Consider the following 23521-nt stretch of genomic DNA (forward strand, 5'->3'; position numbering starts at 1 on the left):
AGAATGAAGCCTGGCCCCTTGGACCACAGCACATACACCATCCTTCATAGGCAGTGCAGTTTGAGCAGGGAACCTTCCCTTCAGTGGTATTCAAACTTTAGCCCATGTCTTTCAACCAAATTTGTATTTTCACAAGGGGCAGCTTTCCGTGGGTGGGGGTGAGAGGAGTAAGCAGTGTCCATACCTCCCGTAGCCTGAATACTATCCTACCTTGAAATTTCCTCTGCCCAAGCAAATTAATCCACTAATTTAGAAATTAGTCTCCCTCAAGTCCCCAGCACATAGAAAGAGTGCAGCCAGATTGTTCACCAGAATATAAAGTGAATTGTTTAGAGACCTAGTATTCCTGGTAGAATCTTTGTACCCCTCTGGAATCTCATGAGCCAGACTCCACGGTCAATGCGTCTGTCCTTATTCTGGTTTTCTAAACTCCTGGCAGAATGGTCTGACAAACTCTGTTGGTAGCTATCCATAGCTTTGAGACCCCCAAAGTCCAAACTCTTGCACGCTTATCTCGAAAACCAGCCTCAAATGTCTAAACAGCACACAGTCAGATTTATCATAGAAAACGGCTCTGATTTTTGGTACCAGTTTTCTATATTAGTTACTTTCCTATTTGATGTGATAAAATGTCTGACAGATGTACCTTAAGGAAGAAAGGGCTTATTCCAGCTCGCAGTGTGAGGCTGAAGTCCACCATGGCAAAGCAAGCATGGTGACAAGACTATGAGGTAGCTGGTCATGTTGCAGATATACTCAAGCAGAGGGAAAATAAAATTCAAACAGCATTAAAAGAAATCAAATACCTGTTATATATTTTTTATTCTCTCATATGTTACGTTCTGAACATAGTTTCCCCTCCTTCCACTCTTCCCAGTCCCACACCCACCCCGGTATCCCCTCCCCCAGATCCATTGCTCCTCTGTTTCCCGTCAGAAAAGAGCAGGCCTCCCAGTGATGTCAGCCAAACTCAGCATAACAAATCACAAAACTCTGCACAAACCCTTATATCAAGGCTGGGCAAGGCATCCCAGTAGGAGGAAAAGGGTCCCAAGCACATGAAGAAGAGTCAGAGTCACTCCTGCTCCCACTATTAGGGGTCCCATAGGAACACCACGCTACACAACCACAACATATATGCAGAGGACCTAGCTCAGACCCATACAGGGTCCGTGATTGTTGCTTCAGTCTCTGTGGCCCCTATAAGCCCTGCTTGGTTGGTTCTGTGGGCGGTGTCCTCCTGTCCTCAACCCCTCTGGCTCCTGCAGTACTTCCTCCCCCTCTTCTTTGGGGTTTCCCTGGCTCTACCTAGTGACAAACAACATTTTTAAATAGACTGGCAAGATGGCACAGCAGGAAGAGGTGCTTGCCGGACAAGCCTGAACACCAGGACTCAGTCTCTGAAAACCACATGAAGGCAGAAGGAAACAGCGGGTTCCACAAAATTGTCTTCTGACATCCCCCTGTATGCCATGGCTTTTTTTCTTTCTTTTCACCATACGTGTGTCACAGAGGCACACAGTAATAACACAATTTAAAAAGCAAAGCAGAGGGAGATGAGAGCTGGTTCTCTGTTCACTTCCTCCTTTCTGTGCAGTCCAGGACTCTCATGGAAAGATAGTGCTTGTGTTTAGGGTGGGTCTTTGCTTCTCAGTTTCCTGTCTAGAAACTTCTTCACAGACACACCCAGAAACTTTTCAGTGACTCTAGTAGTTTTTTTCAATTCTTTATAAATTACACTTTATTCACCTTGTATCCCCCTGTAGTTCCCTCCCTCCTCCCCTCCCAATCCTTCCCTTCCTCCCCCTTTTGCACGCATGCCCCTCCCCCAGTCCAGTGATTGGGGAGGTCTTCTTTTCCTTCCTTCTGATCCTAGTCTATTAGGTCTCATCAGGACTGGCTGCACTGTCTTCCTCTGTGGCCTGGTAAGGCTGCTCCCCTCTCAGGGGGAAGTGATTAAAGAGCGGGCCAATCAGTTCATGTCAGAGACAATCCCTGTCCCCATTACTATGGAACCCACTTGGACACTGAACTGCCATGGGCTACATCTGTGCAGGGGTCCTAGGTTATCTCCATGTATAGTCCTTGGTTGGAGTATCAGTCTCAGGAAAGACCCCTGTGCTCAGATTTTTGGTTCTGTTGCTCTCCTTGCGGAGGACTCTAGTAGTTTTTAAGCTGTGGGTCATGACCCCCACAGGGGTCGCACATCCTACATATCAGATATTTACATTTTGGTTACATCAGCAAAATTACGATTATGAAGAAGCAACAAAAATAGTTTTCTGGTGGCGGGGGGCACCAGAACATAAGGAACCGTAACGAAGGGTCACAGCATTAGCAAGGTTCAGAGCCCCTGTGCTAGAACCTGCCAAGGGGACCATCAACAGGAGGCATCACAGGTAGCAAGTTTAATGTCACTTTATTTATGGACACATTTAGGCTTAGGTTACAATCAAAGACTGCTGGACACGGGGCTGGGCTAACCCGAAGTGCAATAGCAAATGGTAGCCCTTTTAGAAGTGAGAACTTCTGAGGAAGACTGATGGGGAGGAGGAGAGGGTAGTAGATGGAGTTGACAAGAGACAGAGGGACAAATCTTTTATTGGATCCAAAGGAAAAGCAAAGATTGGCGCAGCGTCCCTACAGTCCTCTGCCTCACTCTCTGTGGGGCATGGACAAGGCCGTCATCTGTGAAGGCATTTCTGCCGAGGGTGTTCATGCACACAGGTCAGTATAAGTGGTAGAGTAAGCAGTCGGATAGGAGGGTACCAATATTAACTAGTAGCCAGTGGTTGGCCTCTAACTTCACACCCTATGTTTTCTCTAAGTGGTGATCTTTTTAGCTACTGCATGTTATCATTACTTTCTGTAGAGCAAGGGGGTAGCAGGAAGCTGGGCAAATATAGTTAATAATGTTTGAGAGGGGAAACAGGATGGAACTTGTGCAGGTCTGAAAATCCATCGTAATGCTACAGCTACTACTATGTTCAGGTTCCTGGTGCAAGAATGGACAGACAACCCGAACTGGATCATGACCCAGAAACCATTGTCTGCAACAATAATGCCTGGCTCTTAAGAGAAGACTCCCCGGGAATGCCAGGGAAATTTAGTATTCATAGCTTCAGAGTGTCAGAAAGTCAAGGTACAGCTTCACATTGGATTCATTTTTATTTCTTTATAGCAGAATAAATTTAATGATTAACCAATACTTTTTTTGGGGGGATTCTTGGTGAAAAAGGTTAGAGAGAAAGCATTTCAGTTTTTAATTATTAAAATAGCATACCAGGGATTAAGAATGCTCAATTTTGGAGGGACAAGATGGCGGCGCCAGAAGAACACTGCGTCTGAGGAGCAGGGACAACATTTTGAATATAGTGACCAAGAGACTGAATTCTGGGCTCTAAAACAACAGTGATCGTGTTTTCCAGGTGAGAGGAAACCCCCACGGCATAGGAATCAGTCGGGCCCACTCTCAGGCCACCTAGCCAGAACCCGGAAGAGATCCGGGTCATGCAGGCACTAGATCGCCAGACCAGAGCCACACGCCTGTGTGTCCTGATCACCTTCCCAGGCTAAACGGTGGGCACAAAAAACACCAGAAACTGGGAGTCCCAGTCGAGAGAAAAACCCACAGGGAAGGAAGGCAATGGGACTGGCCACGGGTCACCCAGTTTTTCCCTGGAAAAAGTCTTGCAGACCAGCAGGTACGAGCTGCCATCACTGAACTGGGCTCAAGCTGCCAGCACGGAGAGTGGCTGCGTGCCCAGCTCTCTGGCACAGACAAAGTTGTGCGCCCCAGGGCAACAGAGACTGGGAGTCCCTGTAGGGAGAAAACCCCACAGGGAAGGAAGGAAACGGGGACCCGAATTAGGTCAGCCAGTATATCCCTGGGAAAGGTCCTGCAGACTAGCCGCGGGCATGCAAGCTGCAAGCCCAGAGACCTGCTTTGTACCTATTCCTCACAGACAGAACTGTGTGCCCCACGACACCAGAGACTTGGAGTCACTGTTGGGAGAAATCCTCACAGGGAACAAAACAAAAGGGACAGACTTAGGCCACCCAGTATATCCCTGGAAAACATCCCGCAGACTGGCCCAACCCAGGGACCTGCTGTGCACCAGATAGCCTGCTGTTGCCAGGAGAGCAGTACTCACCCGCCACAGATTACTGCTTGGGTACTGGGGCACAGAGCCCCAACCTCAGACATACAAAAGCCCGGGATCCCTGAGATCAACCCCTAGATACTGCTCCAAGGGGCAACCAGTTATCCCTAACAAAACTGACCAAACCAAGGGACACACAGGTTACAGCAGCAGATTACTAAATTTACAGCAAGAAACCCAGAAGCAGGGCAGCAGGGTTCTCCAGGACTTCTCCGGGTAAGAGGAGAGCCCTCTCGACTAACAAGGATCACAGTTACCACTCAGGTCTCTATGCCTGAGATGAGTAGTGGCAACTCCTGAAAAACATTGGCCATCCAGTGACTATACCCAAAAAGCTAAGGAGGTTTCCTTCAGGAAAAACCATCTTCCTGCCAAGGGGATTCTCTCCACCACAGGATTCCAGGAACCACCAGAAACTAACTCCAAACACCTAAGATAGCCCAATGGGCAGAGGCCAGTGTAAAAGCTCAACCAACAAAAGCCAGAGCAATATGGCATCTCCAGAACCCAGTTATCCAGGGGCATGTAGTCCTGGACACCCCAGCATAATTGAAATTCAAGAAGATGACCTAACATCTATGCTCATGAAGAGGATAACAGAGGAAACAAATAAAATACGTAAAGACCTAGAGGAAGATAAAAACAGATTATGGCCATCCGTAAGGAAATAGAAGAAGATAAAAACAAACAGATTATGGCCACCTATAAGAAATACAGGAACTTGCAGTCAAACAGTTTGTAGCCTTTAGAGAGGAAATGCTTAAATCACTGAAAAAAATAAAAGAAACAGAGGATTGATCAAGCAAACAGCTGAAGGAATTGAAGGAAAAACAGAAAAATACAGTCAGACAGGTGAAGGAAATCAAGAAAATGGCTCAAGATCTGAAGATAGAATTGGAAAAATTAAAGAAAACACAAATGGAGGAAATTATGGAGAGAAAGAATTTAGGGAAGAAAACAGGAACTACAGAGGTAAGCGTAACCAATAGACTACAAGAGATGGAAGAAAGAATCTCAGGTGTGGAAGATACAATGGAAGAAATAGATGTATTTGTCAAAGAAAATGTTAAATCTAAAAAATTCCTGACACAGACCGTCCAAGAAATTCAAGACAACATAAAAAGACAAAACCTAAGAATAATAGGATTAGAGGAAAAAGAAGACTCCCTTCTCCAAGGCCCAGAAAATATTTTCAACAAAATCATTGAAGAAAATTTCCCCAATGTAAAGGAGAGGCCAATAAGAATACAAGAGGCCTACAGAACACCTAATAAATTAGACCAGAAAAGAAAATCCTCCTGCCACATAATAATCAAAACAGTAAGTATACAGAACAAAGAAAAAAATACTGAAAGCTGCAAGGGAAAAAGACCAAGTAACATGTAATGGCAAACCCATTAGAATCACATCTGACTTTTCAACAGAGACTATGAAAGCCAGAAGGGCCTGGACAGATATCATGCAGACCCTAAGAGAACACAGATGTCAGCCCAGGCTACTATACCCAGCAAAACTCTCAGTCCTCATAGACTGAGAAAACAAGATATTCAATGACAAAAGCAAATTTCAACAATACCTACACACAAATCTAGTGTTACAGAAGACACTAGAAGGGAAAATACAACCCAAGAAAATTAGCTACTTTCAAGAAAACACAGGAAATAATAAAACCTCACTACACTAAAACAAAAAGCAACCAAGCACACAACCTTATGAACACAGACAACATCAAAATCAAAGGAGCTAACAGCCGCTGGTCATTAATATCTCTCAACATCGATGGACTCAATTCTCCAATAAAAAGACACAGACTAAGAAAATGGATGCGTAAACAAGACCCAGCAATCTGTTGCATACAAGAAACACACCTAAGTCACAAAGATAGACATTACTTGAGGATAAAGGGTTGGAAGACAGCTTTCCAAGCAAATGGACCCAAGAAGCAAGCAGGAGTAGCCATTCTAATATCAGATAAAATAGACTTTCAACCAAAATTAATAAAAAGAGGTGGGAAAGGACACTTCATACTCATCAAGGGAAAATTCCACCAGGAAGACATCACAATCCTGAACATCTATGCCCCTAATACAAGGGCACCCACATTTGTAAAAGAAACATTGATAAAATTTAAACCACACATAGATACCCACACATTAATAGTGGGAGACTTCAACACCCTACTCTCAACAAAAGACAGGTCAACAAAACAGAAATTAAACAAAGAAACAATAACTCTGACAGAGGTCATGAATCAAATGGACCTAACAGAATTTACAGAACCTTACACCCAAACACAAAAGAATTTACGTTCTTCTCAGTACCTCATGGAACCTTCTCCAAAATAGACCATATATTGGGTCACAAAGTAAGCCTCAACAGCTATAAGAAGATTGAAATAATCCCTTGTATCCTATCAGATCACTCTGAATAAAGCTGGACCTCAACAACAACAGAAATAACAAAAAGCCTACACACACATGGAAATTGAACAACTTGCTACTAAATGACAGCTGGGTCAGGGAAGAAATAAAGAAAGAAATTAAATTCTTCCTAGAATTCAATGAAAATGAAGACACAACATACCCAAACTTGTGGGACACAATGAAAGCAGTGCTAAGAGGAAGGTTCATAGCGCTAAGTGCCTTCAAGAAGAAATTCGAGACAGCTCATCAAGCAACTTAATGACTCACCTAAAAACCCTCAAAAAAGAAGCAGACACACCAAAAAGGAGTAGACGGCTGGAAATAATCAAACTCAGGGCTGAAATCAATCAATTAGAAACAAAGAAAACAATTCAAAGAATGAATGAAACCAAGAGCTGGTTCTTTGAGAAAATCAACAAGATAGACAAACCCTTAGCCAAGCTAACTAAAAGGCAGAGTGACACCATCCAAATCAACAAAATCAGAAATGAAAAGGGGCCATAACGACAGACACTGAGGAAATCCAAACAATCATTAGGACTTACTTCAAAAGTCTATATGCCACAAACTTTGAAAATCTAAATGAAATGTACAATTTTCTTGATTGATTCCACTTACCAAAACTGAATCAAGACCAGGTAAATAAATTAAATAGTCCTATATCCCCCAAGGAAATAGAAGCAGTCATCGAAAATCTCCCATCTAAAAAAAGCCCAAAACTGAATCAAGACCAGGTAAATAAATTAAATAGTCCTATATCCCCCAAGGAAATAGAAGCAGTCATCGAAAATCTCCCATCTAAAAAAAGCCCAGGACCAGATGGTTTCAGCCCAGAATTCTACCAGACCTTCAAAGAAGAGCTAACTCCAGTTCTCTTCAAACTATTCTACAAAATAGAAACAGAAGGAACATCACCAAACTCATTCTATGAAGTCACAGTCACCTTGGTACCTAAACCTCACAAAGACCCAACAAAGAAAGAGAATTTCAGGCCAATCTCCCTTATGAACATTGATGCAAAAATACTCAACAAAATACTTGCAAACCGAATCCAAGAACACATCAAAGATATCATCCACTATGACCAAGTATGCTTCATCCTAGGTATGCAGGGGTGGTTCAATATACGGAAATCCATCAATGTGATCCACCATATTAACAAACTGAAAAAGACCACATGATAATCTCCTTAGATGCAGAAAAAGCATTTGACAAAATCCAACATCTATTCATGTTTAAAGTCTTGGAGAGATCAGGGATATAAGGCACATATCTAAACATAGCAATATACAGCAAGCCTATAGCCAACATCAAACTAAACGGAGAGAAATTTAAAGCAATCCCACTGAAATCAGGGACAAGGCAAGGCTGCCCACTCTCTCCATATCTCTTCAACATAGTTTGGGAAGTCCTTGCTAGAGCAATAAGACAGTTGAAGGAGATCAAGGGGATACAAATTGGAAAGGAAGAAGCCAAATTATCACTATTTGCAGATGATATGATAGTATACCTGAGTAACCCCCAAAATTCTACCAGGGAACTCCTACAGCTGATAAACACCTTCAGCAAAGTGGCCAGATACAAAATTAACTAAAAAAAAAAAATCAGTAGCCCTCCTGTATACAAAAGACAAAAGGACTGAGAAAGAAATTAGTGAAACAACACCCTTCACAATAGCCACAAATGACATAAGGTACCTTGGAGTAACCCTAACCAATCAAGTCAAAGACTTGTATGAAAAAAAATTTCAAGTCTCTGAAGAAAGAATTAGAAGAAGATATGAGAAGATGGAAAGATCTCCCATGCTCATAGCTTGGCAGGTTTAACATAGTAAAAATGGCCATCTTACCAAAAGCAATCTACAGATTCAATGCAATTCCCATCAAATTGCCAACACAATTCTTTATAGACCTGGAAAGAAAAATTCTCAACTTCATATGGAATAACAAGAAACCCAGAATTGCTGAAACAATCCTCTACAATAAAAGATCTTCTGAAGGTATCTCCATCCCTGATCTTAAGCTGTACTATAGAGCAACAGTAATAAAAACTGCATGGTACTGGCATAGAAACAGAATGGTGGATCAATGGAACTGAACAGACAACCCAGAAATAAACCCACACACTTATGGACACCTGATCTTTGACAAAGATGCCAAAAACCATACAATGGAAAAAAGATAGCATCTTCAATAAATGGTGCTGATCTAACTGGATGTCTACATGTAGCAAAATGCAAATAGATCTATAGTTACCACCCTGCACAAAACTAAAGTCCAAGTGGATCAAAGACTTCAACATAAAACCAGACACATTAAATCGGTTAGAAGAAAAAGTGGGGAAGACCCTAGAACTCATTGGTACAGGAGACAACTTCCTGAACAGAGCAGCAACAGCACAGGCTCTAAGAGCAACAATCAATAAATGGGACCTCATGAAACTGAAAAGCTTCTGTAAAGCAAAGGACACCTTCATCAAAACAAAACATATGCCTACAGATTGGGAAAGAATCTTCACCAACCCTTTATCTGACAGAGGGCTAATATATATATTAGCCCATATATATATATATATATATATATATATATATTAGGGCTTTATATATAAAGAACTAAAGAAGCTGAAAAGCAGCAAACCAAGTAATCCAATTAAAAAATGGGAAAGAGCACTAAACAGAATTTTACAGAATTTTACAGCACTTTACAGAATTCTCTGTAAAGGAATATGGAATGGCAGAGAAACACTTAAAGAAATGCTCAACCTCATTAGCCATCAGGGAAATGCAAATCAAAACAACCCTGAGATTTCACCTTACACCCATCAGAATGGCCAAGATGAAAAACTCAAGTGACAACACATGCTGGAGAGGCTGTGGAGAAAGGGGAACCCTCCTCCACTGCTGGTGGGAATGTAAACTTGTACATGGAATAAATCTGGTGCTTTCTCAGACAACTAGGAATAGCACTTCTTCAAGATCCAGCCTTGCCACTCCTAGGCATATATCCAAAAGAGGCTCAAGTACACAATAAGGACATTTGTTCAACGATATTTGTAGCAGCATTATTTTTAATAACCTGAAGCTGGAAACAGCCCAGATGCCCCTCAACTGAAGAATGGATGCAGAAATTGTGGTACATCTACACAATGGAGTATTACTCAGCAATGAAAAATAAGGAAATCATGAAATTTGCAGGTAAATGGTAGGACCTGGAAAAGATCATCCTGAAGCAGAAAGACATACATGGTATATACTCACTCATATAGACATATAACATAGGATAAACCTACTACAATCTATACATCTAAAGAAACTAATCAAGAGAGAGGACCCTGACTAAAATACTCAATCCCCATCCCAAAAGGCAAAGAGAAATGACATCAGAAGAATAAGAAAACAGGAAACAAGCTAGAAACCCACCACGGAGGTCCTCTGAAAGGCTCTGCCCTGCAGACTATCAAAGCAGATGCTGAGACTTATGGCCAACTGTCAGACAGAGTGCATGGAATCTTATGTAAGAAGTGGGAAATAGTAAGATCTGGAGAGGACAGGAACCCCACAAGGAGAGCAACAGAACCAGAAAATTTGAACACAGGGGTCTTCCCAGAGACTCATACTCCAACCAAGTACCATGCATGGAGATAACCTAGAACCCCTGCACAGATGTAGCCCATGGCAGTTTAGTGTCCAAGTGGGTTCCATAATAATGGGAACAGGGACTGCCTCTGACGTAATCTGATTGTCCTGCTCTTTGATCACCTCCCCCTGAGGGGGGAGCAGCCTTACCAGCCACAGAAGATGACAATGCAGCCACTCCTGATGAGATCTGATAGACTAAGATTAGAAGGAAGGAGAGGAGAACCTCCCTTATCAGTGGACTTGGGGAGGGGCATGGATGAAGAAGGGGGATGGAGGGTGGGTTTGGGAGGGGAGGAGGGAGGAGCTTATGGGGAGATACAAAGTTTATAAAGTTTAATAAATCAATCAATCAATAAATAAATAAATTTAATTGACTTGTAAAATAAAAATATATGGTATTTGGAAATACAAAAAAAAGGATTGCTCATTTTTATAACACACAAAAGCAATAAATAATTGTAGTCATTTCCATTTTAAACATTCACATTTTTACAGTAATAATTGAACATACTTGTAATTTTGTACTGGCACACAACATGATATCATACTTGATTTATACATTGCTAGGAAGTCTTGCTGCTTTTAATTTAAATGGCTCTATAATGTTTCAGTGAAGGAATACTTACCAATCCCTTTGTTACTCAGCTTATTTGGTGTCTTACTCACCGCGTGTGATGTGGGACTGTGATAACTCATTCTACCATGAACATTTTTGTCCATTTAACTTTTATACCATCTGGATTTTTTTTTGAGTATTTATTGTCCCAGAAATTATATCATCAGGTTAGAGGTTTGACCATATTGTACCTTTGTTGTTGAAGGAATAACGTTCATTTTTTTGGATAAAACTGTGCTTTTCGTTACACACTACTTAAAGAGTGGATAGAGAATTCTGGGAATTTTGTGTGCTTCTCCTGCACTGTAATTTATGCAGAAGAGAATTGAGTCCAAATTTCCTCAGCCCTGTCCATCACTAGGAGAACAGGCCTAGGCTGGCATGCTCAAGGAACAATAAGTCTATGAATGAGATGGCAATTGTAATTTCCGAAGTAGTCCAGAAGATGGTGAGCTCAGTAACAATTGGAAAAGTAGGAAAAGTCTTCAAGGAGAAAGTGGAATTTGAAAAAAATAGGATGACATCACAAAGCCAAACTGAAGTACAAGGAACACATCGGAGGTGGAGGGTGAGATCAGGGTGGAAGGCTTGCAAGCCTGGGGTCCGAGGCTCAGGTCTCAGCACTGAAAACCAGAAAACAACAGCAACACAACTGTAATACGAAACAGCAGTCTGCAGAGAGTATTTTCAGTCAATTGTCTCTACCTACCTAGCTTACTCTTCTGGGAGATTAAAAAATGAGTATTTTCAGCTTTCAAATACCAATTGCAACTTATTTGGGGCAACGGAGAAATGTAATTGGCATGTTGCTTTTTGTACTCTAGGTCATTTTTAAAACTAAATTCAGGAAAGAGCCACATTGGAATAGAAAAAATTTCCCAGAAACATAATTGCCCATCATTTACTATGAGAAGTATGAATTATTATTATTTTTGACTGAATTGCAGCTTATTTTTTGTTTGAGACTAAACATGTTTCGTAATTGTGCTTGCTCCGTCTCCTGCCAGTGGGTGATGCGTATGTCAGCCCTCGGACTTAGCTTGCAGTGTGGACCTGGTTTTCCCTGACAAAATAGGATGTTTTTGAGGCCCAGTTGGAATTTGGAACGACGACTCATTCCTCTGGCAATCCTACCTGCATGTCAGCCAAAGTACACAGGCTGCCTGTCATCCTTTTTTGCAAGGACAGGGTAATGATATTGTGGCTGCAGTTTCTTCCACGAATTAAGAGGCATGCTCTGCTCTGAAGGAGATCTGAGGGGGAATCAAGGAGGGGAATGGATACATTGGGATTTAACACCGGGAATTCTCTGACAACAGTATTCTTAGCAAACTCTCAACACACAATGTCTAAGCCTGCTTTGACTCAGGAGAAAGTCGAGGGATCAGCTTTATAGGGAAAGGACATCTGTCTTGGGAATAGACTGAGGAGTTCGGGTATGTCAGGTGAAGTCCAGATGAGGAAGAGGTGAAGGCAAGCATGTTCGGTGAGAGACTCAGGATGCCTGAAACAGTGTTGGGTGAGCATTCTGAGCAGCGGTAGGGATGGCAGGAAGGTGGGCCTCAGAACCCATAGGAGGACATGAACAGGGGGAGCACCTGGGTGCTTAGGAGTAACCATGGCCACCTGCTCTGTCTGTTTAGTTTCCAGTGCAAAGCTACTTTGTTTTAATGATCTGCAGGGCGATGTGACTATTTTTCAATAGAAGAATTACCAACATAGACTATAGAAATGCAAGAGACTCAAGTATGTACCAGGGACTGTGAGCCTTTCCCAATTCAAAGGAATCATGTTTCTGCTAAGATGAGCTTTTGTCCAGCCCTTGCTGCCAAAAGTCTCTCAAGGAATGCTCGGGTAACTGAATACTTTATCTACCAAAAAAAGAAAAATAACAGTGAATAAAATTATTGCCAAAGGAAAAGAAACCCTGATACATGAAAGATTACAACTGTGTGTTCATGAGTTTGGGGATTTTTATTAAATCTATCTCATTGGAGACTTTTAGGTCTGTGGGTGTGGTATTCCCAAGCCCCTGCAGCTGGGTCCCCAGGAACCCGTATCCTGGGTGTGGTGGTGTTCAGCTGGAATCCCAGTACCTAGGAGGTAGAGGCAGGAGGATCAGATGTTTAAGGTTGTCACAGGCTACACAGAAAGCTTGAAACCAGCCCGGGTTATGTGAGACCCTAATTAAAAAATTAAAAACAAAAGCATAAGGCCTGTATTTAGGGCTTTGAGCTGGCCTACCTAACAGCTACCTCACCTATGAGCTACTGGAGTGCATGAAGGCCTGTCAGTTCTGCAGATCCAAAGCTGCAGGATCTCTGTGATACAGGGCAACAAACATCAGGTACCCCAGAGGACTCTCACTGAGGGCCCAGTATTGATAGTGTAGAAGCTAGAGGCCTTGACCAGACCAATGACTCAATGCAATGAACATTTGCAAGTAAAGCTGTTTGGGCAAAAGTGTAGACTAGGTGGCACACCGTGACACATTACAGCTTCCATGGTGAGATGTTTTATATTTTTGGAGGGGAATTTCCAGGGGTAGAGGGCAGATATGGAGGACTGGGAAATGAGTGGGACTAGGGTGCATAATGTGAAATTCACAAAGAATCAATAAAAATGATGAGAAAGTAAATAATTTGCTATTGAGAAAAAACAGATGATCATCAGATTATAGGTATGTATATATATGATAGGTAGATAGATGATAGATAGGTAGATAGACAGACAGACAGACAAAAAATAGGTAGATACATTTACTAAGTACAAAGTTTGGCTTGGAATGTGCTTTTTAACCTTATTTGGAGAATGTAGTTAGTTTTCTTGCCCTGGCTGGACTGACTCAGGATTGCTTGGTACCCAGGGAGCACAGCCTCATTGTAGCAGCTGTTCAGCTCTGGGGCCTTCTGTTTGAACTTTGGTGATAGCTTTACTTCACATTACATCTGGAGCTCTTTGTTGTCTGGTTTCCAGTGATCATCTCAATGGAAACTTACGGCCTTTGAGATACATATTTTGAAGAAGAGAGGACTTCCCTGACCCAACTCTTTCAATGGACTTTTTTATTTTTTGGAATTATAATTATATCATTTTCTCCTTCCCTCTTCCCCCTGCAAGCCCTCCCATACATTCCCCTTGCTCTCTTTCATATTCATGGCCTCCTTTTTTCTTTAAGTGCTTATATATTATAGTTTATATATAACATATCTAATTATATATATATATAAACTATACATAGTTTATATATAATTATATATATAGTTTATATATATAATTATATATATATATTTTTCTAAATGTATAAACACAACCTGCTCAATTCATATAATGTTACTTGTATGTATATGTTTTTAAGGCTGACCATTTTGTATTGGGTATTCAATGGATGTGCTCTTCCTTGGGAAAGATTTTCTCTGTCTCTCTTTCTCTGTCTCTGTCTGTCTGTCTCTCTCTGAGACAGGGTCTTGAACCTGTTAAAAAGCCAAGGATGACTTTAAATTTTTAATTCTTTTGCCTCAAACTTTGGAGTACTGGGACTACATCTGTGTACCACCATGGTCTTTGGTATTGGGGATCAATCACTGGGTGAGCTACAACAGCCTTTAGAAGTGGAAACTCCAGGAAGAGACCCTGTACACCCGACTGGAGAAGAAAGTTTTGTATTACCGAGACAGGAAGATTCCTTTCAAGGCCCTGGACACAGAGAGGGTGTTAGGTCACCTTCCAAGAGACTGCTTCCTGCAGGTATGAGGCACTGAGATCTGAGAGAGTGGAGACCCGAGAAACGCTTGAGAAAAATCCCAGGCCTGATGCTGATCAGTGCTTGACTGTGGCAGGCAAAGCAGACCGGTAATCAAGGGCCACTATTGTAAAATTCCTTGCTGGAGTAGGGCATTTGTGAGGATGTAGGGAGGAAGTCCCGCTTTTATTTTCTTCTGTCCCCTTCCCCCTTCTTGAGCCTCATTTGTTAAGGCAGTGACAAAGAGCAAAGAGAGGAGAGAAAAGGGCAGCAAGATGTCAGAGCCCGAAGGATGAATCACTGGGTGTGGCGGTCACTTGAGCAATAATGAGCAGAGGAAGGAAGTGGCAAGCAAGTGAAGCCAGCACTTTATCACTGTTTTTTTTTTTTTGCTTTATGCTTATTTTTCTTGAGACTGTCAGGGAGGATGAGCATTTCATTGTTTACGTTCTCACCTCAATCAGAATGCAAGTTTTCTTCCACTCCACAGGATGCGGGATGAGAAGAGGGAGACAGAAACACAGAGAGGGAGGGAGAAGAGTCTGTTAACCATCTTGTACTCTGGCTTTCCAGCAGACATCCCACCTCCCCAATAGCACTGCGTTTTTCATTTTTTTAAATTACAAAATAATATACATTTGTTATAAAAAAGGTGGGAGGGGTGAATCAAGCAGAAATCAAAGCAATCTATTCTGGGAGTAATCCAACCTCGCTCCAGACATTTGTATGTGCATATACATGTAAACTTCTTGCTTTCCTTTTACACCTGTAAAGTTTCCCATTTTTAGTCAAGGATTTAAAACAATTAATTACACTTATGTATTTGGTGTGTGGGCATGTATGTTACAAGTACACGCATGAGGTTAGGATAGCTTGTCAGGATTAGTTCTTTTTTACCTTGTGGGTGCTGGGAATCAAACTCAGATGCTCAGGTATGGTGGCAGTCACCTTCACCTGATGAGCTATCACACTGACCCCCTGCCTCCTCTTTGTTCAGTGGGTGCTGAACTGCTTGTTTGGCTCTGGGGTAAACTTTCCTGTAAGCACAGGCTTTGATTTGAGTCCTAGTTCCTTTCCTTTCCTGCCTTTTGACAGCAGCTTCTTCCCTCCATTTCCCCTCCATGAGATGTAGTTGAGGGCCTCTGTCTCCTGGGCATTGTGGTAAGAAGTAAGTCAGGTATAAAGCACACAGTGAGTGCTTGAGACATGTGCTGTCAGGGTGTCTGGAAACCTCAGCATGCGTCAATTTACCTTTGAGGGTGAAGTCCAAGCATTGAGTAACCCAGGCCCCTCTTTTTGTCTAGGATTCCTTCAAACATCTGACTACTAATTTTCACCTTTCTTGTCACTCAACAATGATGAAGTGTTTCTCAGGCTATCTGTCTTCTATTTCTTTTGGAGACTCAGCATTTGGCACTGAGACTTTTTAAAAAAATTCTTTGATAATTCTATATATACATACAATGAAATATTATCGTATGTATACCACCTCTTCCCCAATTTCCCCATTTTTGCCCAATATCTTTTCCCTAACTTTGTCTTCCTTTTTTTCTCCCCCAGTTTTTGGTAACTCACTGAAGTCAAATACTGATGCCCATATGTGCATGGGTATGAGGGCCAGCCATTGAGAAATTCTAACTTTCAGGTTTTTGGCTCTCTATGCCATCGGTCTTGGGAAAGTTAGAGAAAAAGGAAATAAGGTGTCTTAGCAGGGCCCAAGGCAGGGATTAAACTTGTTATTTTCTAATAAAGCACATTTTTATGATATTCTAAAGCAAGGAGTGCACACACACAGTCATGTACACACACACACACACACACACACACACACACACACGCATACACTCATGCATGTTACAGGTATTTTTATAAAACTGCATTTGTTTCTCAGTTTCTCTCTTAACCTGGCTATCGCACAAGTAACTGAGACTCCTCTATATTTGTTTAATAATAAGCTTCACAATACAATAACTGAGCAGTTATTAATCTATTCTTAACCCTCTAAGCTAATCTCATCTTCTCCCAGCATGCATCCCAGAGATACCTGCACTTTGTAGCTTTCTCTCTCCTTATGTCACCTCTCTCGTGGCTGAGTCCGTTACTTCCTCCTCTAACTCCTCCTCAGGCTGGCAGGAAGTCTAGCCCTATTTCCTCCCTCTTCAGTGACTAGCTATAAGCTGCCTTACTAGCATACCAAGTGGGGAGCAGTGTTTCACAACATTGAGACAGGAGATTCTCAGAACAAGGATTGCAACCAGATATGGAGGCAGGGTACAGAAATCAGCATTTGAATTACACAATAACCTTGTGCCTACACACGTACACACAAGCGCACACACACAAACATGTACATACATGCATTTGCAGACATTCACATACACCCACACAAATACACAAATACACATACAGACAGCCACCTGTCACACACAGACATGCACACACATACATGGCACACACACGAGTGCACACACATGCACACACATGCACTCACACATGTGCACATACATACCAGGTATACATGTATGCATATGCCCCAGTGCTGTCGCATGCTGGTGAGACACCTTCCTTTGGAAGGCTGCCGGAACCGGCGCACTCTGAGTCACCCTTTCTTGTTTGCTTCTCTGCAGGAACACACTGTGAACTGTACAAGGACCCCTGTGCTAACATCAGCTGTCTGAATGGAGGTACCTGCGACAGCGAGGGCCTGAACGGCACGTGCATCTGTGCACCAGGCTTCACAGGTGAGCAGTCCGGGACTGTGTTCTCAAACTCACCCCATGGTCCCCGTGGTTGCCAAGGTTAGGCAACCCCAAACCCCCTGCCATAAATGGTTGCAGAGCAGGAACGCCGTTGTCAAATGTCAGGAGGCATGGCTCCGGTGAGGTAGGTTTTAAACAGTAGACTGTGTTGTCGTCAGACTAGGCTCTTCTGCGGTCAACATTTGTCATTTAGATCTGCTAAGACTGCCGTCACTGAACGTTTGTAGAGCTGGAGCTCTGGAGCATAAGCCATGAGCCTTCGAGAGAACGCTTGAAAGTGGTAGTGTTAATGTAGCGTGAAGGGGACAGGAAGGATAGAGTGTGTCTTTTGTGGAGACTGCATTTAGATACCGTTTTATTTTTACTGAATGTTGTGAAAGTAAAAGAATTTTGAGAACTGTAGGCAGTTGGTGGTGTTGGGGAAGAGTGGTTCAGGGTCAAATGGGGATGCAGGGACAGACTGGAATGGGTAGCTAAAGAGAGCTGTGACAGCTGTGGACACAGGAGCTGGGTTCACTTGAGTCTCAGTGGCTTACGAATGCTAGGGAGTTACCTGTGGATTGGGGGATCCAAGCTAGCCACTGTAGCCACTTCCAAACTGTACAACAATTTGGCAGAGTTCACTGTCTAGTCCTTTCCGGGGAAGCCTTAGCATTTACCTTTGGGGAAGAGTGTCAACAGCCACGTGTCTGGAGGAGCTTAATCTTCTAATCTTTTTTTTTTCTATTTCTCTGTTTCACACCCTGAACTTCTCTTTTGGGTTGTCCTGAGACTGAGAAATGGGCTTGCTCCAGAAAATGATTTGCAGATGCTTTTGTTTATCTGATGGCTTGTAAATGGAGAGGAACATTTATATGTCAGTCAGTGGAGGCAAAATAGTTTGGGGGAGATTTCGGGGTCTTTTCCAGATATTTCTGTCTTACTAGTAACAAATAAAAAGCACAGAAGAAATTAGAAGATATAAAGGTATTGAAACAAAGTTGTTGAGAAATAACATTATTAATATATCGACACCCAAGAGTTTTCCCAAAGCTCTATGTATAGAATATGGCATATAGTCTATGTATGTACCTATGTAACAAAAATGGAATAAAACTGTTATTTGGAAGCCTATTTATGACCTAGGATGAATTGATAAATAAATAAATAAGAAATGAGTTTCCATGTCAAGAATTATACCTTTAAAATACTTTTTATAATAGTGTGTGTGTGTTTTGGGTATGTGCACAGAAGTGTAGGTACCCACAGAGGCCAGGAGGGAGTAAGTCCCTGGAGCTAGAGTTATAGGTGGGTGTAAGCTGCCCAGTGTGGGTGGGTGAGAACATAACACGGGTCTTTTAGAAGAGCAGTATGTGCCCTTAACAGCTGGGACATCTTTTTTTTTTTTTTTTTTTTTTTTTTGCCCCATGCTTTTATTTCTAAAGCATTCTTATTGGTTGCCTTGTAGTCAGTTCTATGAAATGCCATGATTTATTTTTAGTTCATCTTCAGTTTGACTTTTGGCAGTTAAGAATATTTCCATATTGTAAACAATAACGAAATGAATGTTTTTACATGTGTATCTTTCTGCATATGCCCCCACCCCCTTTTTAGTACAATTCCTTAGGAATAGAAACTCAGGGGTCCAGGAGAACGGAGTATTACATGTGTGTTATATTCTCCGAGGGAAAACGAGACCAAACCAAAACAAAATGCCAGCTTTCACACCCAAGGACATGACTGTGCAATTCCTCATCTTGACACACATGCTCCAGGGTTGTGTCTCCAGTAGGTAGCTGTGTCACTGTCACAGCTCTGTTGTTTCATTTGTAGGTCTGCTGAAAACACACTTCTTCTGTGTCCCTCCTTTTACAAACACCCTGCTCAAACCTTTGTTGCTTTTCTGCTAGAGCGTTCACACTAATCTTTCTTTTCAGCTGTTTAGAATGAGTGCACTACCTTTATCTGACAAGAATGTAAATCTTTTTCCTTTGTTAGTTGCCCTTCAAATGTGTCTAGAGTATTTTGTTTTACATATTTCAGCTTTACATAATTAAGTCTTGGCTTCCTCTATCTTTTTGTCCTTGTTTCTCAAGTGGCTTTAACTGTCCAATCTTATTGTTATCCTCTTATATCATTGTAACTATGTATGAGTTATTTTCAAATTTAAATATTTAATCCATTTAAGATTTACTTTGAAAAATTTCTAGGTGAGAAAATGAAATATTTACTGTAGACTATTGAGTAAATCTCCAATAGGACATTTAGTAAGCTGTCTTGGAGATCTCTAGCATACACCAAACCCAGAGATGATCCATTCCTCTCTCCTTTAAATGTTTAAATACTGAATAGCACTTCAAATGACATTATTACCATTGTAAGTTGTCCTGCCTGGAAACTGTGGAATAATCTTGATCCTTTGCATGAGTATCTGTACAGCATGTGTGTGCCAGGCCCACAGAGACAAGAAAATAGTATAGGATCCCCTGGGACAGGAGTTACAGTGACCTTCTTTTCTTTTTCTTGTTTACCTGCCTTTCTCTCAGTGTATCTGAGGTTTAGAGAGTGTCTAAGAACTTCTTTGTTGATGGAGTAGAGTGAGTTAGACAACTAATAGGCATCAGTAAGTTCTCAACCCAGTGTCCCATTTCCCTCCCAACTGAGAGGGCTTCCCTGCTCTCCAAGCCTGACATTCTTCTATCTAGCTCTCTCTATCACCTGGTGTAGGTCCTCTCCATCTTTCAGTTAGTGGCTTGGCATCCACCCTTTTCTCCAAGGCTTTGTTAATCTGTTAGCTCTATAGTGAGAACACCCTATGGCTTTGGTTTGAATTGCTCTAAGGCAAAAAGATGATAAACATTTTTATGTGTTTTTTAAATAACTGCATATCCCCCATGGTGAAGTGTCTCTTCATGTCTTTGGTCCATTTTTCAAATCCTGTCACAGCCTATCAAGGCCCCATGCTATCAGCGTAGCTTGTGGCTACTGGCAGCCTTGGTGATGGGCTGAGGTGATGTTCCTTAGGTTTCCCAGCCCCATTTCACTTCCCCTCCTTTTCCATGCTGCACTGTGTGGAAGGAAGTCACTTGGCCTCACCTGCCCTTAATGAGTGGGGGCTGTGCTCCCCTGTACGAGTGTGGGGTAGTTAAGGACCACTTGGAATCCTTCCCTGTGAGGGATTTGCTTATTCTCCCCCAGTTTATTAGTTTGTCCAATCATTTATTTATATTAATGGGATTCCTGGGTACTTAATGTAAGGTTTGTGTTACAGGACACCATGTCCTAGTTTATTTTGTTGCTCACTATGTTCCCACTTTGGCACTGGGAGGTCTTTCATTTGGCTCCTATGCCCCTTCTACAAATTCCCGTTATGGATGTAGGGGTGGCTGGTTTGTTGTGTTGTGTTTCAGCACTTGTATACTTTTTCATGTCTTAAGATTCGCCAGTCACTTTTTGTCTATTTCCTGTCCTCATCCTGGAGTCACCCCTTTCTCCAAGGTCCCCTGGCTCCTTATTGGAAAATATTCAAAATAGGTATGTAGGCCCTAAAAGTACTTGTTGCCCTTAGGATGCCACAAGTTTTAGAGCCTTGGCTGGCAAGCAAGCACCTATCTACATACTAATGTATGCTTCTGGTACACACACATATCACTGTGCAGCTGTCTGTGCCTATATTAAGTTTAATGGGAATTCACAGTGACATCCCAATTTCATTCCAGCTCAACAGGGATCATTTTGCTCTTCTTTTATTTATCTATAATGCCCCCCCCAGCAACAGCAACCTAAGTGATTTCCACTATCCAACTATGCAGTTCATCTTTCCAACATGTGCCATAGCAGTATCAAAATTGCTACCTTATGTTCTTTTAGAAAATCACTTTTCCAGCTAGAATACAGGGTCTGCTTACAGCTCGTTTTCATTTAGTTTAGCCAGGCCTAAGAGGGACATGGTGGTTCAAGCCTATAATCCCAGCACGCTAGAGGTGGAGGAAGGTGGATTACAAGTTCAAGCTCATCTTTGGCTACATAGTGAGTTCAAGGTCAGTCTGGGCTACATAAGACCTTGTCTCAACAACAGCAGCATCCTAATGCAACTCATTTCTAAAGGCATTAAATTGGCAGATCGGCTTCTGCAGACCTGCCCTTCAGTGAGGCTTCTCTGATCTAGTTACTTTTCTTCACCAACTGCCTTCCTTCATAGAATTTTCCAAGTAGACATTATTTGTTTTTGTTTTTCCTTTTAAACTTTGCTTCATTAGTTATAAAGGCCATCTGTTTTTTTCTTTCATTGAACTACTTATGAACCTTGGTCAAAAATCAGTTGGCAATATTTGTGTGGGTCTATTTTTGAGTTCTTTCTTCTTTTTTATTGATTGATATGTCTGTTGCCAATCCAGCCTCGATATCTAAACTCTGCTGTAGCCATGTGACTTTTTAGATATCTGTTGCCAATCCAGCCTTGATATCTAAACTCTGCTGTAGCCATGTGACTTTTAAAGGTGGGCAGGTGGACTCCTAGTGCTCTGTACTCTCTTTTCTCCTCTTCTCCAGATTCGTTTGGATGCTGGTCACTGTATGTTAACATTGCAAGCGGTCTGACCATCTGTTGTTTTTAATACCAACGTTTCTATGTTGATCATTTCTGTTGTGATGCTCTATTATGGTGGTGGTTGTGTCTTGCTGCTAAGAAGGGACACTTGATGGCCTCACTGATCCACTGTGCGCAGTGAACCTTGAATCCCTCCTCCTCTGATACAAGTCGGGGAGCTGCTTGTCTCTCACACTCGTTGCCAGGCTTTTAGAATTCAGTGCACACACACTATTTGTTAGCAGGCTCTAGAGAGACAGTGTCACTTTGGGAGGACAGTGTCCCTCTGGGAGGGAAACACGCTTTAGCGTTTTAGGTACTTTATTTATCTATCTTCTACTCTCTAGCAGTAGTATTTCCCAGATATGACCTTGGCTTCCACAGACTGCAGCTTTTGTCTCTGTAGCTCAGCAAAACCATTGTGTTTGAGAGCTGACTGCAGGTGGAAGCCAGGGGAGACTGTGGCGTTGGCTGCCACATTTCTCTTCTTGCAGCTCTGGGCTGCCTGTGTCCAGTTCTTCAAGGGTTTTATTTTTCATATATTTCATTCAGTCTTGTAGTGTATAGGGGGTGGCTAAGACAGGTTCCAGTTTTCTCACCACGACGGGAAAAGTTCTAAATAATGTTTTTGAACCTCGATTTACCTGCAATAAAATTCTATTAAAGTATGAAGGAACAAGCTAAAGCGCCGGCCTGGGGCCTGGCATATGTTTATCGCTAGATATTGTGGTTGCAGGGATTTTCATCTGTACCTCTGAGCGTGGACTCTGCCAACTCAAGGCTTTACTAACAGTAATGATCTTCGGATTTTTTTGGTTGTTTTACATTTCCTAACTTAACCAAGGAAAGCATCGCAAATGATCAATATGATTATAGTCTTCTATAAATACTACTCAGTATACATATTATCCACATCCCTCGTAGACAGTAGTAGACTGAGGGCTGGGAAATGGCTCATCTGGTCAAGTGCAGCCTGAGTCTGGATCTCCAGCACCCATCTGAAAAATGGGGCATGGTGGCAAGTCTATAATCCTGGCTTCGGGAAGGGGGACAGAAAAGGAGTACCCATGGCTTATTGGCTAGGTAGTCTAGCTAGTTTGTGAGCCCTGTGTTCAGTGAGAGACACTGTCTCAAAAAATAAGATAGGGGTTGGAGAAATGGCTGAGGATATAAGAGCACTAGCTATTTTTCCAGATGACATTGGGTTTGATGCCCAGCACCAACATGATAGCTTACAGTCATTTGTAATTTCATTTTTATGGCACATGATGCCTGCTTCTGGCCTCTTTTGGCACCAGGCATGCATGTGATACACAGGCATACATGAAGGCAAAGCACTCATACACATTTTTTTTACAAAGGTAAAGCATGATAGAGGAAAACACTCAACTTCAACCTTGGCTTCCATATGTATGTACACCAACATTCACCTACATTTATATTTGTGCACTGTGTATGCAGAGAGAGGGAGGGGAAGTGAGAAAGAGAACAGGTTAAAAAGAAATTGTAAAAGACTGCAAACGTCATTTTGCATCTCTTCACAAATGTTATTCAGGAATGAACACTGCGGGTTTTTTCTAACTTAGGTGAAAGAAAACAATAAACAACTAAACT

At 42.0% G+C, this 23521-nt stretch overlaps 1 protein-coding gene and 1 long non-coding RNA gene across 2 annotated transcripts in view; one reads left to right on the forward strand and one right to left on the reverse strand.

Annotated features, from left to right (window-relative positions):
* The window catches only part of Dner (delta/notch like EGF repeat containing), a 281432-nt gene that overhangs the window by 238286 nt on the left and 19625 nt on the right, over positions 1-23521 (forward strand). Inside the window, exon 10 of the mRNA XM_055616991.1 lies at positions 17209-17322. Within this exon, the coding sequence (XP_055472966.1) occupies positions 17209-17322 (114 nt within the window). The remainder of the gene's footprint in view (positions 1-17208; positions 17323-23521) is intronic.
* On the reverse strand, positions 11451-16666 carry LOC129683956 (uncharacterized). Its single transcript, XR_008721227.1, has 3 exons — positions 16626-16666; positions 15037-15063; positions 11451-11462 (listed from the first exon to the last, which is right to left on the reverse strand). It is a non-coding gene; the product is annotated as an uncharacterized LOC129683956 (long non-coding RNA).

This window comes from Psammomys obesus, unplaced genomic scaffold (assembly GCF_907164565.1).
Source record: "Psammomys obesus unplaced genomic scaffold, mPsaObe1.curated_primary_1811, whole genome shotgun sequence".
NCBI lineage: Eukaryota > Metazoa > Chordata > Mammalia > Rodentia > Muridae > Psammomys > Psammomys obesus.